General features: G+C 42.8%; 1 protein-coding gene across 1 annotated transcript; it reads left to right on the forward strand.

The window, feature by feature from the left end:
• The first annotated feature begins 1,616 nt into the window (after positions 1-1,616).
• On the forward strand, positions 1,617-14,906 carry CDC23 (cell division cycle 23). The gene is made up of 16 exons (XM_068698037.1): positions 1,617-1,859; positions 1,939-2,011; positions 3,674-3,811; positions 4,106-4,148; positions 4,504-4,609; positions 4,695-4,827; positions 6,410-6,587; positions 6,681-6,778; positions 7,012-7,093; positions 7,670-7,823; positions 7,978-8,097; positions 8,960-9,035; positions 9,337-9,398; positions 10,272-10,350; positions 10,445-10,564; positions 11,409-14,906. Exons 1-16 carry the CDS (start codon positions 1,744-1,746, stop codon positions 11,577-11,579), a joined length of 1,749 nt encoding a protein of 582 aa, XP_068554138.1. The 5' UTR covers positions 1,617-1,743; the 3' UTR covers positions 11,580-14,906.
• Positions 14,907-15,325: the final 419 nt, after the last annotated feature.

Genomic DNA, 15,325 nt, shown 5'->3' on the forward strand with positions numbered 1-15,325 from the left:
GCCTGAACCTCCCCTATCACAGCTCCATGCCGATCACTTTGGGCCTGTCACTGTCACCACAGAGAAGAGATCTCCACCTGCCCCTCTGCTCCCCTCTTGAGGAAGCTGTAGGTTGCCATGTTGGCTCCCCTCAATCTCCTCCTCTCTAGCTTGAACAAATCAAGGGATTCAGCTGCTCCTCATATGTCCTGCCCTTCACCATATTTGTTGCCCACCTTTGGACACTCTCTAATAGCTCAAATCTGCAGACAGTACTCGAGGTGAGACCGCACCAGCGCACAGCAGAGCAGGGCAATCCCTTCCCTGGACTGGTTAGCGACACCATGCCTGATGCATCCCAGGGTATGGTTGGCCGTGCTGGCTGCCAGGACACACTGTTGGCTCATACTCGACCTGCCATCAACCAGCGGCCAATGATCCCTTATCGTGGGGCTGCTCTCCAGCTGCCTGTCCCCCAGTCAGTATGCATATCCATAGCTGCCTCATCCTAGGAGAAGGATCTGGTGCTTGGTCTTGTTAAACTTCATGAGGTTGGTGATTGCCCAGCCCTCTAATTTGCCAAGATCTCTCAGCAAGGCCCCTCGTCCCTCAAGGGAGTCAATAGCTCCTCCTAATTTAGTGTCATCTGCCAACTTACTTAGTATGCACTTGACTCCTGCATTCACATCATTTATGAAAACGTTCAAGAGAACTGGGCCTAAAATTGAGCCCTGTGGAGCCCCACTAGGCACTGGTTGCCAGCCTGATGTAACCCCATTTAGTATAACCCTTTGAGCCCCATCTGCCAGCTGATTGTTCAGCCATTGTATAGTGTACTTGTCTAGCTGTATGCTGGATATTTTGTCCCAGAGGATACCGTGAGAGACAGTATCAAAATCATGACTGGTCTTTTGTCCCTGGCTTTCATCCTACAAGAGCCACCAGCAGTCTAAGACCCAAACCAGCTAAATTTTAATTATATGAAGTGGGAAAATTCAAAATATGTGAAACATTGAGTCAGAAGTGAATGAAACTTTCAGTTGCAGCTAAGTTCGGTAAGACCATGCAAGAAGTCTTCTTACTGTACTAACCCTTCCCCAGACTTCTCTGAATGGGTTTTCTTCTTGTTTTCTCTCATCCTTGTTTCTCCTCACTCTGTAGCTTCAAAAGACATGAGCCAACGTGTTGCAGTACAGGTATCTGTTAAAGTAAGATAGTATTAATCTACCTTAGACGAAAGGGACAAACCCCAAACATTTATCAATGTTCTGTCAGTATGCAAAAGTCAGGTGTAAACTACTTAATTTAAAAAAACAAAACAAAACAACAACTCAGAAAACAGGGAAAGAAGGATGACACCGAGATACGCAATCCCACACCTCCAGAAGGTAGAGGGGCATTTTGAACCCTTACATTTGCCTAGCCTTTGGAAAGCACCTGCTTCTGCGGGTACTTCCCAGCAACGGGCCCGGCTGCGGCCGCAGCAGCGCGCACGAGAGCCCCCGGGGCGCCGCCCCCTCGAGCCGCCGGGGGGCGCAGCGCGGCACAGCGCCGCCAGGCCGCAGGGCGGCGCCCGCGGGCGGGGCGGGGCGGGGCGGGGCGCGGCGCCGCCGGGAGCTGCCCAGTCAGACGCCGAGGCTTCGGCGAGCCGCCTCGGATTGGGAGCGAGGCTCCCCGAGCCCGCCCAGTGGCCGAGCGGCGCCTGCGGAGCGGAGGCGCGCGGAGGGCGCGGGGCTGCGATTGGCGGGGACGCGCGCCGGCGGGATGGCGGCGGCGGGGCTGTGCGGCGCCGACTTCTCGGACCTGCGGGAGATCAAGAAGCAGCTGCTGAGCGTGGCCGAGCGCAGCCGCGAGCGCGGCCTGCAGCACAGCGGCAAGTGGTGAGCGCCGCGCCGGGCGGGCGGGCGGGCGGGCCCCGCGCTGGCGGCTGTCCGCGCGCTAACGGCTGTCTCCACGCAGGGCCTCCGAGCTGGCCTTCGCCCTGGAGCCGCTGCCGCTGAGCGAGCTGCCGCCGCCGCCTGCGCTCACGGAGGTACGCGCCGGGGGGGGGGGAGGCCCGGCGGGCTGCGGCACCGGGCTGGCGGCCGGGCTGCGGCGCCCGCAGCGCGCGGGGCGGCCCCGGGCCCGCCGTGTCCGCGGGAGAGGGAGCGGGAGCGGCCCCTGCGGCCCTTCCCGCGGCGGGAGCCGCGAGCTCATCTTTAGCCCCGTCTGAAGCCGTTAAGGAAAAATGCGACAGAGCTTTATTTATTTTTTCAAGCTGTTGTGCACGAGGTGGTGCTGAGTGCCCATCCTTGTCCGGCGCTGTGCGGGTCCCGTCCACCTTCCTTGTTTTGCGGTGTCCGAGCCCGAGTAGGCCTTGCAGGCGAACGCCTTCCTTTTCCCATTTTGCCCTGTCCAAGTGAGAGACTCTGTAAGCAAAACTGGAAATCATGCCACTTAATTTTGACTTTTTCACCTTCACGAAATTGTTGTAATACAAATTATTTTATGCCAGTAAACTCATCCTCCTTAGAGAAGTAAGTTGTATCATCCCCGTCTCCACAGTGGCACCGTACAACTCGTAGGTATAATCCTGCTGGGTTAAGTTACTGCAGTGTAACACGTCATAAATGCATTTCACAGGATGTTCTAGGTTGGGAGTGACCACTGGGTCCATCTGGTCCCACCCCACCCTGCTCCAGCAAGGCCACTTGGAGCAGGTTGTCCAGGACCACGCTGAAGCATTTTTTAGTATCTCCAAGGAGGGAGACAATGCAGCTTCTCTGGGCAAACTGTGCCTGTGCTCTATCACCCACACAGTACAGAAGAGCTTCCTGTTGTTCAGACAGAGCCTTCTGTGTTTCAGTTTGTGCCCGTTGCTTCCTGTCCTGTCACTGGGCAGCGCTGAGAAGGGCCTGGCTCATTCTTTGTACCTTCCCTTCAGGTACATTGGTGAGATCCCCCTGAGCCTTCTCTCCTCCAGGCTAAACAGTCCCAACTCTCTCAGCTTTTCCTCATATTAGAGGCGTTCTGGTCACTTCATGTTCATGATCCTTCATTGAACTCTCTCCAGTATGTCTATGCTTCTCCTGCGTTCAGGAGCCTGGAACCAAACACGGTTCTCCAGGAGTAGCCTCACTGGTGCTGAGCAGAGGGGAAGGATTGCCTCTCTCGACCTTCTGGCAATACTTTGCCTAATGCAGCCCAGGACACTGTTAGCCTTCTTTGTGGCAAAGGCACGTTGCTGGCTCATGTTCAGCTTGGTGTGTACCAGAACTCCCGGAACCTTTTCTGTCAAGAAATTGTTCGAGGCGTAGGTTCCAAGGAAATCTTTGCATTTAAATTGTCATGTTAATACTGTCCGATGTAGAATTCCTGAGTAGTTTTTTTTAGTTTTTCATACTTGTTGAACAGCAAATTCTTGATGTCTGTCAACTTGCCACTGTGTATTTCCTAGAACCACTCTGTTTACTTTAAATGTTTCTAACCAGTCTGTATTCATTATGTCATAACTAGGAATCCAATCATATGAGGGAGTGGAGAGACTTTTTGGATGGTACTTAACTCATCTTTTGAGAATGAACAAAACTACAGTGTTTTTTGTTTTGTTTTTGTTTAGCTTTCAGGGCAGTTTCATTTATACACTTGTAACTAGGTGATTTTCATAAAGCATGGCAGAGCTTCTAAGGTCTTGAACTCTTCTGTGTTCCTGCAGGAGGATGCTCGTGATCTGGATGCCTATACATTAGCCAAGTCCTACTTTGATCTAAAGGAATATGATAGGGCTGCATATTTTCTTCGGGGCTGCAAGAGTCAGAAAGCTTACTTCTTGTATATGTATTCTAGATACCTGGTAAGACAGAAAGAAAAATTGCCTTTAAGCACTGAACTCCTCTGCTTCCTTTCCTTCCCCCATGTGGAATGTGCCAAACCTTATTTCTTTGTCTATACTGTTTCATATGTCTGCCTAAAAATCCGAACTTACATATATATAGTGGAAGTGGGGAAGAGGAGAATGGGGAGGGTTCTTGTTGGAACTGTCTGTGGTGTTCATGAAAATTCAGTTCACGTGCTGCTACCAGAACTGCAGCAAACGTAAGGAATATGCTGTTGTAAAATAATCTTGGTTTTCCTCTGTTTTCCACAGTCAGGAGAAAAGAAGAAGGATGATGAGACAGTGGATAGTTTGGGTAAGGCTCTGGTGTCAAGAAATGCAAGTTAATATAATGAATCTTGCAATAATGCATCTTCATTTAAATCATTTTGGTTTCATAACTTTTCCCTTGATTTTTGGGTAATAGCGGGCTGTAACATAATTTGCTTTCATTCTCTTTGTTGGCTTAAGACAGGTTAAAGATTTTTATCTTTCAGTTCTTCTGTTAAAGCAGATCATTGGACGTTTATTTTTAAAACAAAAAACAATAGTGACATGCTGGGAAGTTTTCTGGTCATGTCAGTGATGATTCTAAATATACTCTATAGAGTTCATAGTTAATATGGAAAGACTTGAACAAAAGCTTGCTGTTTGACTTGCTCTTCATGCAGGACCACTGGAAAAAGGACAGGTGAAAAATGAAGCTCTACGAGAACTGAGAGTTGAGCTCAGCAAGAAGCACAAAGCACGGGAACTGGATGGGTTTGGCCTTTACCTGTAAGTGTCTACAAGTATTTCTAATGTGTTTCTGTACGTTTATGTGGATCTGCAGGGTTTTATGACTGATTAACTTGATTCACAGGTATGGTGTTGTGTTGCGGAAGCTGGACCTGGTTAAAGAAGCAATAGATGTTTTCGTTGAAGCTGCTCATGTCTTACCTTTGCACTGGGGTGCCTGGCTGGAACTTTGCAACTTGATTACAGATAAAGAGATGGTAAATGTTGGGAAATAACAAGTTGTGGTAACAATTTCTGGACTGTAACCTGATTTAGTAACCAATGATTCAGTTGCAGGAAGATTGGTGTTGCCCACTACTTTATTCTGTGCCGCTGTGTCCAAGAAGGCAACCCAAGATCATAAATTACATTGTTAAAGTCTCTTTTTCTTCAATTGCTTGCTATACTGTTGCCTGCAAATCTTTATACAGGTAGGATTATTTCCTTCACATTCACCCACAAGGTGGTGTAAGAAATGGCTGATTCACGCATTCTGAAATAGTTGTCCTCTGGATTATTGCTTTGTGTCACAAAACAGATCTTCCTAAGGTACTTTTTTGTCTGGATCTAGTACTGCAGTTACTGAGCACTTTTGGTGACTTGGTGTTATATGTAGAACCACTGCTTGTAGTGTTTTCAAATGACTGAAAGTTTGTGCTTTTCCTGTCACATACTACTGTGCAAATTATTTGCAATGATACAAATGGTTTGGTAAGCAGTCATTCATCCAAGTAAGCCTTTAATAAGTCTGTTCCTTCACTATTACCAAGTAAAGTATAGTAGTCTTGAATCTGTAATTGGAAATAATTGACTTAGAAGACTCATTGTTTGCACTGAATATGACTTGGAGAGATTACTTTGAACATGCTGTGGTCTGTTTTTGGGGCTTAGACATCTAGTAGTAATGGGAGTGTGTCTTTTGAGTTTAGCTTTATCCTAAGAGAATCTAGATTGCATACTCTGATAGAGCTTCATGATGTGAAATAAAGCGTGCTTATGGGGGTGACTGAGAGATCTGCTTCTGAAATGCCAATCTGATTCAGACTAAAAGCTATTCCCTTCATCGAATATAGAGCCACATGTATGAGATGAACTGAACTTTGATTATTTTGTCTTTATGCATGGGATTTATGAGACCACTCCTGTAATTCTTCAGTCAATTCTGGCTGATGGCATATTTTAAAAAGGAGAGGTGGCACAGAAGAGTCTTACTGATCTTTGAAGAACAGGAAATACATTTTTGGTGAGATTATTTAGAGTTCTGTTCATTTAGCTCATTTAAAAAACAAAACAAAACAATTTAATATTGATGTTCAAACATGGGAAGAAGGTACAGTCTTTTGAAGGACTCTTGAATTTAAAGTAAAAATAAAGCCAGTAACCAAAGCAGAAGCCAGATTTGAAGACAGTTGTTTCTTCACTGATTGGGCAAGGCAAAGGCTTCAGTTCTGATTTCAATCATCATAGGAATAGATTGGGAGTGACTAAATGGAATTACATGGTCCATATTTTACTGCTTTTTAGAATGGATGTCTTAATGCTCCTTTCTTGTTCTAATATTCTTAATTTAAAGGCATTATTTAGCCTTTCCTGTGGACAAAGCTGATATTAATTTTTGGTCCTAATACTGCTCTTTCATAGCTGGTGTTATGGCCTTAGAAAGCACGATTACAGGAAACTCTCCTACCTCAAGACTGCCTACTAAATCATGGGAGGGAAGATAATGGGTTCTTTGCCACAGGTGGCTCTTAGAATACTACTGATTATCATCTCTTCCTCCTCTTCTTTGTTTCTTGCTAGTTGAAGTTCCTGTCCCTGCCAGATACATGGATGAAAGAATTCTTTCTTGCACACATTTATACAGAGCTGCAGCTGATAGAGGAGGCTCTGCAGAAGTATCAGAGTCTCATTGATGCAGGATTTTCCAAAAGCACCTACATCATCTCTCAGATTGCAGTTGCCTACCACAATATCCGAGGTCAGTGGTATTTAATAACATAGAGGAATGAGCATCTTAACACAAGCATGGCATCTGTAGTTGTTGTTCTCACATCTGCCGTTCTTCCTTCAGATATTGACAAAGCTTTATCCATCTTTAATGAGCTAAGGAAACAAGATCCTTACAGGATAGAAAACATGGACACTTTCTCCAACTTGCTGTATGTCAGGGTAAGCACCCTTTCTGTTCCATGTTCATCATGAGGCTTTATATCAGAGGTAAGTTAAACACTGGTGAAGCAGCTGCTGTTATCTAGCTTCTCTGAATATAAACACTCAGCTTCTGTTTTCTGCTCCACAACTCCTTGAAATATTATGATCTGTGCATTGTCAACTGCTTAGGTTTTCATTGTCTGAATCTGTAACATGATCCTTTCCTCATCACGTTCACTTTGTTTCACTAGAGCATGAAGCCTGAGTTGAGCTACCTGGCTCACAATCTCTGTGAGATAGACAAGTATCGTGTTGAGACCTGCTGTGTAATTGGTGAGAGCCAGCCCTTTTACGTGTTCTTACTATGCTGTCTGCAGACTGTAGGAGAAAATCTTATTAGCACTTGTGAAGGTGATCAACCAGCAGGGCCATCAAAAACATTTGGTGAATGTAATTTCAGGCAGCCTAAAAAGTGTACAAAATGAGGGTACCCCTCATTTTCTCATTTCTCTCTGAAAGAACTGCTGTAATACTATCAGTGCAAAAAGTAGTTGAAGAAAACATTATGAAAGTCCATGTAGCTGATAATGCCTTTATTTATAGTCCTGAAACTACAACAGAAACAATTGTGTGTCAGGTCTAGGAAATCTGCTTATTAGATCATGACATAAGTTTCAACACAAAGAGATGAGATCTTAACTGATTGGTACAACTGGAGAAGCATTTGATCAGAACACTGGAGAACAGACTGCCATTAGGTCTCTTGAGGGTTGAGTCAGAGACCTTTAATATGTCTCTTCTTAGAATATGAGTTAGGAGGTAATAGATAATACTTCTTCCATCTATTTTTTTTTACTTCTCTGATGTTTTTTTCCCTATTTATTTAAATATTGTGACTTTTTGCTTTAGGAAATTATTATAGCTTACGTAGCCAGCATGAAAAAGCAGCACTCTATTTCCAGAGGGCCTTGAAACTGAATCCTCGTTATCTGGGAGCTTGGACACTTATGGGACATGAATACATGGAAATGAAGAACACATCTGCAGCTATCCAGGCTTATAGGTATCACTCACGTGCCATACAAAACAGTGTTTGAGTTTGCACACGTTTGAGTTGGATTAGATCTTTTTTTTTGTTGTTGTTGTCTTTTGCTTAACTCTGTCATGTTTCTGATTATAACTGCTTTCTGACTAGTTTATCTCCTTTTCTTTGACAGACATGCCATAGAGGTGAATAAAAGGGATTACAGAGCCTGGTATGGCTTGGGGCAAACCTACGAAATCCTCAAAATGCCATTTTACTGTCTCTATTATTACCGACGGGCCCACCAGCTCAGGTAGAGTTGAAAACATAGCCATGTCTATTGGTGTTCTCCCAGACCTGGTGGCTACTAGCTGAGGAATTTGTGTACAGGAACTGAATTGGGGAAGGGGGAAGAGCATCAATGCCATGTGATTTGTGCAGTCTCTCTATTACAAATTCTTCTAGTTGTATTCATTAGCTGTTAGTGGCTTTGTCACTTATATCCTGAGGAACACTGGTCAGGAATCATAGAACCATTAAGGTTGGTAAAGACCTCCAAGATCATCTTGTCCAATCGTTCCATCATCTGGCGAAACTTGAGGCCATTCCCTCTTGTCCTGTCGCTAGTTGTCTGCGAGAAGGGACTGATCCCCAGCTCCCCACAACTTCTTTTCAGGTAGTTGTAGAGAGCAATAAGGTCTCCTATGAGTCTCCTCTTCTCCAGGCCAAACAACCCCAATTCCCTCAGCTGCTCGTTACAGGACTTGTGTTCCAGACTCTACACCAGCTTCTTAGCCTTTCTCTGGACATGCTCCAGGGCTGCAGTGTCTTTCATGCAGGGGCTCAAAGCTGAACAACATACTTGAGGTGCAATCATAGAATATCCCAAGTTGAAAGGCACCCACAAGATTCACCAAGTCCAACTCCTGGCTCCTCACAGGACCACCCCAAAATCAAAACATATACCTGAGAATGTTGTCCAAATGCCTCAAGGTTTGGTGCCAAGACTACTTCGCTATTCCAATGCCTGAGGAATGTAAGTGAAATTTTATGTAAGAGAAGACGAAGGACACTGGCAGATATAGGTTCTCTCCCCGCAGTCCCTTGAGAAATCAGCTGACTGTCCATTAAACTACATTTAGGAATTTTTTTTTTTTTTTTTTTTTTTTTTACAGACCTAATGATTCCCGTATGCTGGTTGCTCTAGGAGAATGCTATGAGAAACTTAATCAGTTGGTGGAAGCTAAAAAGGTAAGTGATGACTGGCATGTGGAGTAAAACATTAGGATGTCCCCCTGGACACTAGGTGGAGATGGAATAAAATTGTGTAGCTAGAGCTACCAGAAACGCATGCAGCATGTTAGGTTATGGAAACCCTTTCTGTTGCAGTTTAAAACAGGCAAAGTTCTGCTGTGATGTAACTAGAATAGCTCTTAAAGAGAGATGTTCATCTGATACGTGTCCTTTTGCTTTAAAGCCATGCAATTTTCTGTTTCTAAGTTACTTGCCTGTGTCATTTTTCTTGTATGCTTGACTGACTGTTCTTTGACAGTGCTATTGGAGAGCTTATGCTGTGGGAGATGTGGAGAAAATGGCATTGGTGAAACTAGCAAAGTGAGTATGTATTAGTACTGAACTGTCAAAAATGTTGTTAAATGCAACTAAAGCACTTTGATACCAAGTGATAAAATACTAAATTGAAAACAAGTGGAATTGCCGTTAGGTACTATTATTTTTGAAGATGCATAATAACTACTATCTTTAGAAAATTTACAGCAACTGCACACTCTCTGGTATCCAACTTTAGCTTTAATTTTCCCTCAGAACAGCTACAGAGGAAATCATGGGATAATAGGGGTTGCAAGGGATTTCCAAATCCTGGGGTGATTTTAGTACTAGTAATTGTACGTCTTGCAGTGAAACTTAAACTAATCCAAGCAATTTGTGGTCCTAGATGCTATAAAAAATTGTAGATTGATTTTTACCCCATTTTTTTCCTAATATATGGATGTGACATTAGAGAAGGGTCCAATGTGAAATAAATGTGAACACTGATGTTAGCATCATTTTTGGTGGGGGAAAAAGTGAAGGGGAAAGAAACAGGCAGGTGAGAGGTGAAGCTACTGTACAAAGATTTTTGGGATGTAGGGGGGAAGAAGGAGCACTGGAAGAAATAGCCAGTTATAAAAGACTTTTCCTATCTTATTCTTTAAAATGTAACAGAATAGACAGAAGTTCCTGCTTTGGTTGTATCTGCAGTGCTTCTAGCAGTTGTTACCTGACTGGTTTCCTTCCTGATAATGTGACCGTTCTCAGGCTAGATCACTTCTTTCAATGTGGGATAGTACATGATGCATGGCTTGCAAATTCTTAAGGAAAAGACCTAGCTCTAGTTCTGGACAGGCTTAGTAGATACATTCTCATTGACCAAGAAGGTCTTTGGCAATGCAGTGTTGTTCCAGTGACCCATTTTTTCTCCTTTTCTAGGCTGCATGAACAGCTGAATGAATCTGAACAGGCTGCTCAGTGCTATATCAAATACATTCAGGATATCTATTCCTGTGGGGTAAGATGATATCTTGGGAACAAAAGAAAATGTAAACGCGATGTAGAGCTACCTTGGAAGATACTCAAAGGTGGTTTTTCCTCCCTTTCTGTAGGAGATAGTGGAGCACCTGGAGGTCAGCACTGCCTTCCGTTACCTTGCCCAATACTACTTCAAGTGTAAGCTCTGGGATGAAGCCTCAGCTTGTGCTCAGAAATGCTGTGCATTCAATGATGTGAGTAGTTGCACAATCTCTGGTGTCTTGGGGGATCTCTAACGTTAATCTTGGCTATACTTGTAGGTATGAGTAGACAAATCATTTGTTGAAGGAATGAGGACTGTCTGTCATACATGTGAACAGTCTCATTCTGAATGTTTTTGTATACCTGATTACTACTGCTGCTTGTGATTAACTAAAGTCAGGGAATATAGTATAGATAGTAAACTCGAATCAAGTATCATTGGTTTGTTGTTGACTAAGTATAAGAATTTGAGACTGCAGTCTTAAGACTGCTGAAAATCTTGATGGTGGGAAGTGGTTAAATGTTACTTGTTTTTTTCATCTTGTATGTGTAGACAGTACAGAGGTTACAACAGCACTTGAGTTCTATATATGACTCCATGTTCTGAGCTTTTCTGTAGCTTGTAAGGGGGCAATTTTGGATTTTTATTTCAGACTAGTAGCTAACAGCCACAAGACAGGGTGTGTGTTATCTTTAATAAAGCTGTCTGCAACAAAGAAGAACCTGAATTCAGCTTATTTGTATCTTTTCCTTTCTACTTTTCGATGGATTATGTAGACAGTAGCAGTTGTTGATGGTACCACTGTCACAAGTAACATGCAAATCAGATGAGTAAAAAGAGGAAGGATTATTTAAAAAAAAAAAAAAAAAAGTAGCACATTAATGTTCTTGATAAATAGCAGAAAAAGAACCGAGGACACTTTTTTTGTATTTTTCAGAGTGACAGTCTTACTGAGTGATAAATTGGTGTAACTTAGGTTGCTTACATACTGAGTTTGACCCAGAGAAAATCCATACATAGATGTGTTGTTTTGTTTTTTACAAATTATTTTCCAGACTAGAGAAGAAGGAAAGGCCCTTCTGCGACAAATCTTACAGCTTCGCAACCAAGGAGAGACCTCATCCACAGAAATTGCTGCTCCCTTTTTCCTCCCTGCATCATTGTCAGCTAATAGCACTCCCACACGTCGTGTCTCCCCACTCAATCTGTCTTCTGTTACACCTTGAACAATGCTGATACCTCTAACTTGTGCATTGAATGTGATGTTGCAGATGGGGTTTGCAACCACATAGTTCTTTCCGGTGAAATTTTTACATTCAACGTTGCCTTCACGTGAAGGGTTAGGAGTTACCAGAGTCCACAGCTGAAGAAAGATGTGTCCAAACAGGCAAAGGTGCAGCCTACGTGAAAGTGCCTATGCTGAGATGTGAGCATCTGCCGTACTTCTCACAGAGTCATTCCAGTCAGTGGGCAGATGTGTTCTAATATACTGGACTACTAACTGAGGGACTGGGAAGAAATTGTCTGCTTGAGTTAAAATGTATTAGAAGTTTGACTGCGCCCTGTTAACTCTGGTCTTTACTGAACTTCTTTGGATGACCTCTTAGTGGTATTGTTGCTGCATACATCAGAAACTGTTACCTGCCTGGCTGCTTAAGAACTTTTGCCTGTCTCAAACTACACAGAAGTTCCACTAAAGTGTTTTGAGGCACTTAGATATAGTTGGCATTTCTATGTTGAAGGACTGAAGTGTCAGGAATCTCAAGTAGCCACAAGTGACTGCTGTTTGTTCTATCTGTGATTTTTGACAGATATTTTGACTTTGAAAAGAAAGATAGCCAGTGGGATAGCACAATTAAAAAAAAAAAACAACAAATGATTCAGCTACTGTCGTTGGGCTTTTTTGTGATGTAGATTTGATGGGTACTGTAGCAAATTAAATTGGATGAACCATCATTTTAGGACTGTCAAATGTGGTGGATGATGTGATGCGGGGGGTTCCTTTCTTCCAAGTCTGCTGAATACCAGGGTAATGCTTGTCCCTCTTCATGCATCCAGCCAATGGTAAGGCTAAGTGATTTTCAAAGATGTATGCACATGCCCATGTAGTACAGATATGACCAATAAGAGGATAGTGCCTTTAGAGATGCACTTGCTTAAGACACAAACCATAGAAATGGCCCGATCTTCTTCCTACTTGCTGGTTTATCAATTTGCTAGTGGAACATACATATTTGCTTTCAGTGTCTCATGCACATTCTCTGTTCTCGTCAGTCCCCAGCCAAGACCTTAGGTGTCTTCAGTATCCGTATCTAGACCTTTAAGCTCTCAACCCTGGAACTAGGATCTCTACAGATTTTGTTTTTCTCCAACTTGCCAGCTAGTCCCACTTGAGATTGCTATTGGAATTATTGCACACACATGCACACAAATGCATCCAGTGCAGAAGACAGGTTGCCCTAGGGTTTAGTAAGTGTAGAACACTGTGGTGATGGGATGCAAGGCTCAGTTAGACAGAGCTTACTGATCAGCAGCCTGCTTGCTTGCAGTTGTTAGCTTCTTCTCCCCATTCCCAACACAGTTACTCCCTTCCATTTTCCCATACTTGTTGCTTCCTCGCCTATCTTCACCCCCCTCACTTGATCTGTGGTTGTTCCCCTAGACATTCTATGATACATTTTATGTGGTCCTGCAATCCCCTTCAGACATCTTAACATAAATTTGCTCTTGCCTGTGAGACCCTGATAACTGAAACCAGTCTTACTGGTTACAAAGCTCCTGATTGAATCTCTTCAGAGTTACGCTTTGGTGGTTCCTTTAATGGCCAATCGACCTATGTCTTAGAGTGCTAGCCATGATTATCTGTCAGTAGGCTTTTAAATATGCGTGCATCTTTTGCTGCATTTCATGTTTATTGTCCTGTCTTTTACACTCAGTAGCTGTAACACAGATATCCTTACATGTGTATGTGGTTTGTTCACACTTTCACTAATGTAACGAAGGATAGAAGTTAATAACCCTGCTGACTTTGACTTGAATCGTCTTGCTCATTGACAGTTAGTACCCTTCAAAAACAGTGTTTGTGTTTTACCTGCATGGGAGGAATGTCATGTTGCTTTGAGAAGTGAAGAACAACCAACAGTTCAGGGTATCAGTTTGATTGATGACCTTGAACGACTTCAGCTGAATCTTTCAGTTCTATTCAGTTTCACCTTGTAAACTTGATATGACCTGGAGGTATTTTTAAAAGTACTTGAGACTTGTGCACATTTTTGACTATGAATATATGTTATGAATAATCTGCAAATGTTCTTTTTCCTTGCTAAACAGGCTCCAGTTTCCTCAGGGCTATCCAACAGTGCAGTCTCCAATGTATTTTGTAATTGTTTGAAGATTTCCTTACAGGGAAATATTCCCAAGTTTCAACTGACTGTCTTTTAATGAGGATTGTCCAATCTCTGGTGCTTACAAAGGTCCTGCATTAAATTCATTGTCTGGTTGTCACTGGGAGTCTGCCTATAAGGATTAATTTACAGACACCAGATCTGAATACTAGAATTGCACTGAGCTGATACGATGCTTGCTGAGTTTCTAGAAGGCTTTCAACACCAGGAAGATCAGTAATCTTGGTTTCTCTTGATGCGGAGGATATTTCTTCCAGATCCATGTATTTTAAATACTTACTTACAAAAGGTGCTGTAGAGTTGGGGAATTAATGTCTAAGTTTGGTTGTGAGGATACTAAATAGCCCAGGAAGAACTGAACTCATCATTTTGTCTCCCTTATCCCCAACAGAGATAATGGCACTTATTGCCAAGTTCAGAAACTTGTATTTGGTGAAAATGTTCTGATTGATAAGTCTGCTATGCTATGCCAGTTCTGGAAATATGAAAATCCTTGGTGATAATCACATTAGTTGTGCAAGGTGGGAGTGGTTCTTTAAAAATAAGGCATAAACTACACATAGGTAGAGGTTACTGTCTTAAGCCTGAAAATTCAATGGGACTTCCTTGTTTTGGAATATGGCCTATCGGTATGTTTAGAATACCAAGCCAGTCTACTAGTTTTCTAGTATAATACATAGCATTAAAGCGTCCAAGTTGCAAACATTGGTGACATAAGGAAAATCAGTAGTTTCTAGCAACAATTAATGATCAGTTCTTGTGCCACCTAAACAGCAAGTTTAATGTACGTTACACAACTCATGCAGCAGAACAAATGTGCTAGTTCTGTCTTTCCCTTCTGGTAAAAGAAATAAGCTTTATATTTATCATAAATAATTATTACCTTGGAAAGTATTATAATACAGGAGGCATTGAAGAGCAACTTTCAAACTCTACATGCTTTTGAGGAATGATCGTGATTATGTAGAGCTATTACTGTTTGTTTCTTGATACTTTGTGAGCATTTGCATGGAAATATTTGCATTTTATTCTGTTACTATATTCATAGATCTCTAAAGGAGATACTGGTTTTTAACATCAGTCACATCTACAACTTAAAGTCATGCATCATAGGATTGCATTTTGGAAATAAACTGGTTTCTAAATAGGTATGAGTGTTCTGCAGTACTGACTTGCACAATCTTACTTCTACATTGTTTTTGTCCTTGTTCAGTCATAGTACTGAAGTGTTCATCTCTCCTCAAGTACTGTGCTTAACATGCTTGAAAGGTTGTTACTGAAATCAGCAATACTATTAGTAGGTCTAACTACATCTCTTCAATTTATCCTCATTTGGGGGATCATCCTGTAAAACAAGCCATTTTGTGTCTTGGCGTTCAGCTTCAAGTGTTAGGATGTAAAGCATGAGCAACCCTGTAAAATGAGGGTAGGATGTGGGCTCATCAGACCAGGCTGCCTTTCCTGCCTTGGAGAAGTTTAGATCCATAGTCTTGGCTTGCCTTGATACACTGGTATTTCTTAGGGGAACATTACACTAGACAATGTCTCTGACCTCCAGCCAGAGTGAG

Source organism: Anas acuta, chromosome 14 (assembly GCF_963932015.1).
Source record: "Anas acuta chromosome 14, bAnaAcu1.1, whole genome shotgun sequence".
Lineage (NCBI taxonomy): Eukaryota > Metazoa > Chordata > Aves > Anseriformes > Anatidae > Anas > Anas acuta.

Bases quoted from the DNA above. Each gene is read 5' to 3' on its own strand.
- CDC23 (XM_068698037.1), top strand. From the start codon at position 1,744: ATGGCGGCGGCGGGGCTGTGCGGCGCCGACTTCTCGGACCTGCGGGAG. The intron at 1,860-1,938 runs GTGAGCGCCGCG...GTCTCCACGCAG, and splicing joins CTGCAGCACAGCGGCAAGTG to GGCCTCCGAGCTGGCCTTCG. The intron at 9,036-9,336 runs GTAAGTGATGAC...GTTCTTTGACAG, and splicing joins AGTTGGTGGAAGCTAAAAAG to TGCTATTGGAGAGCTTATGC.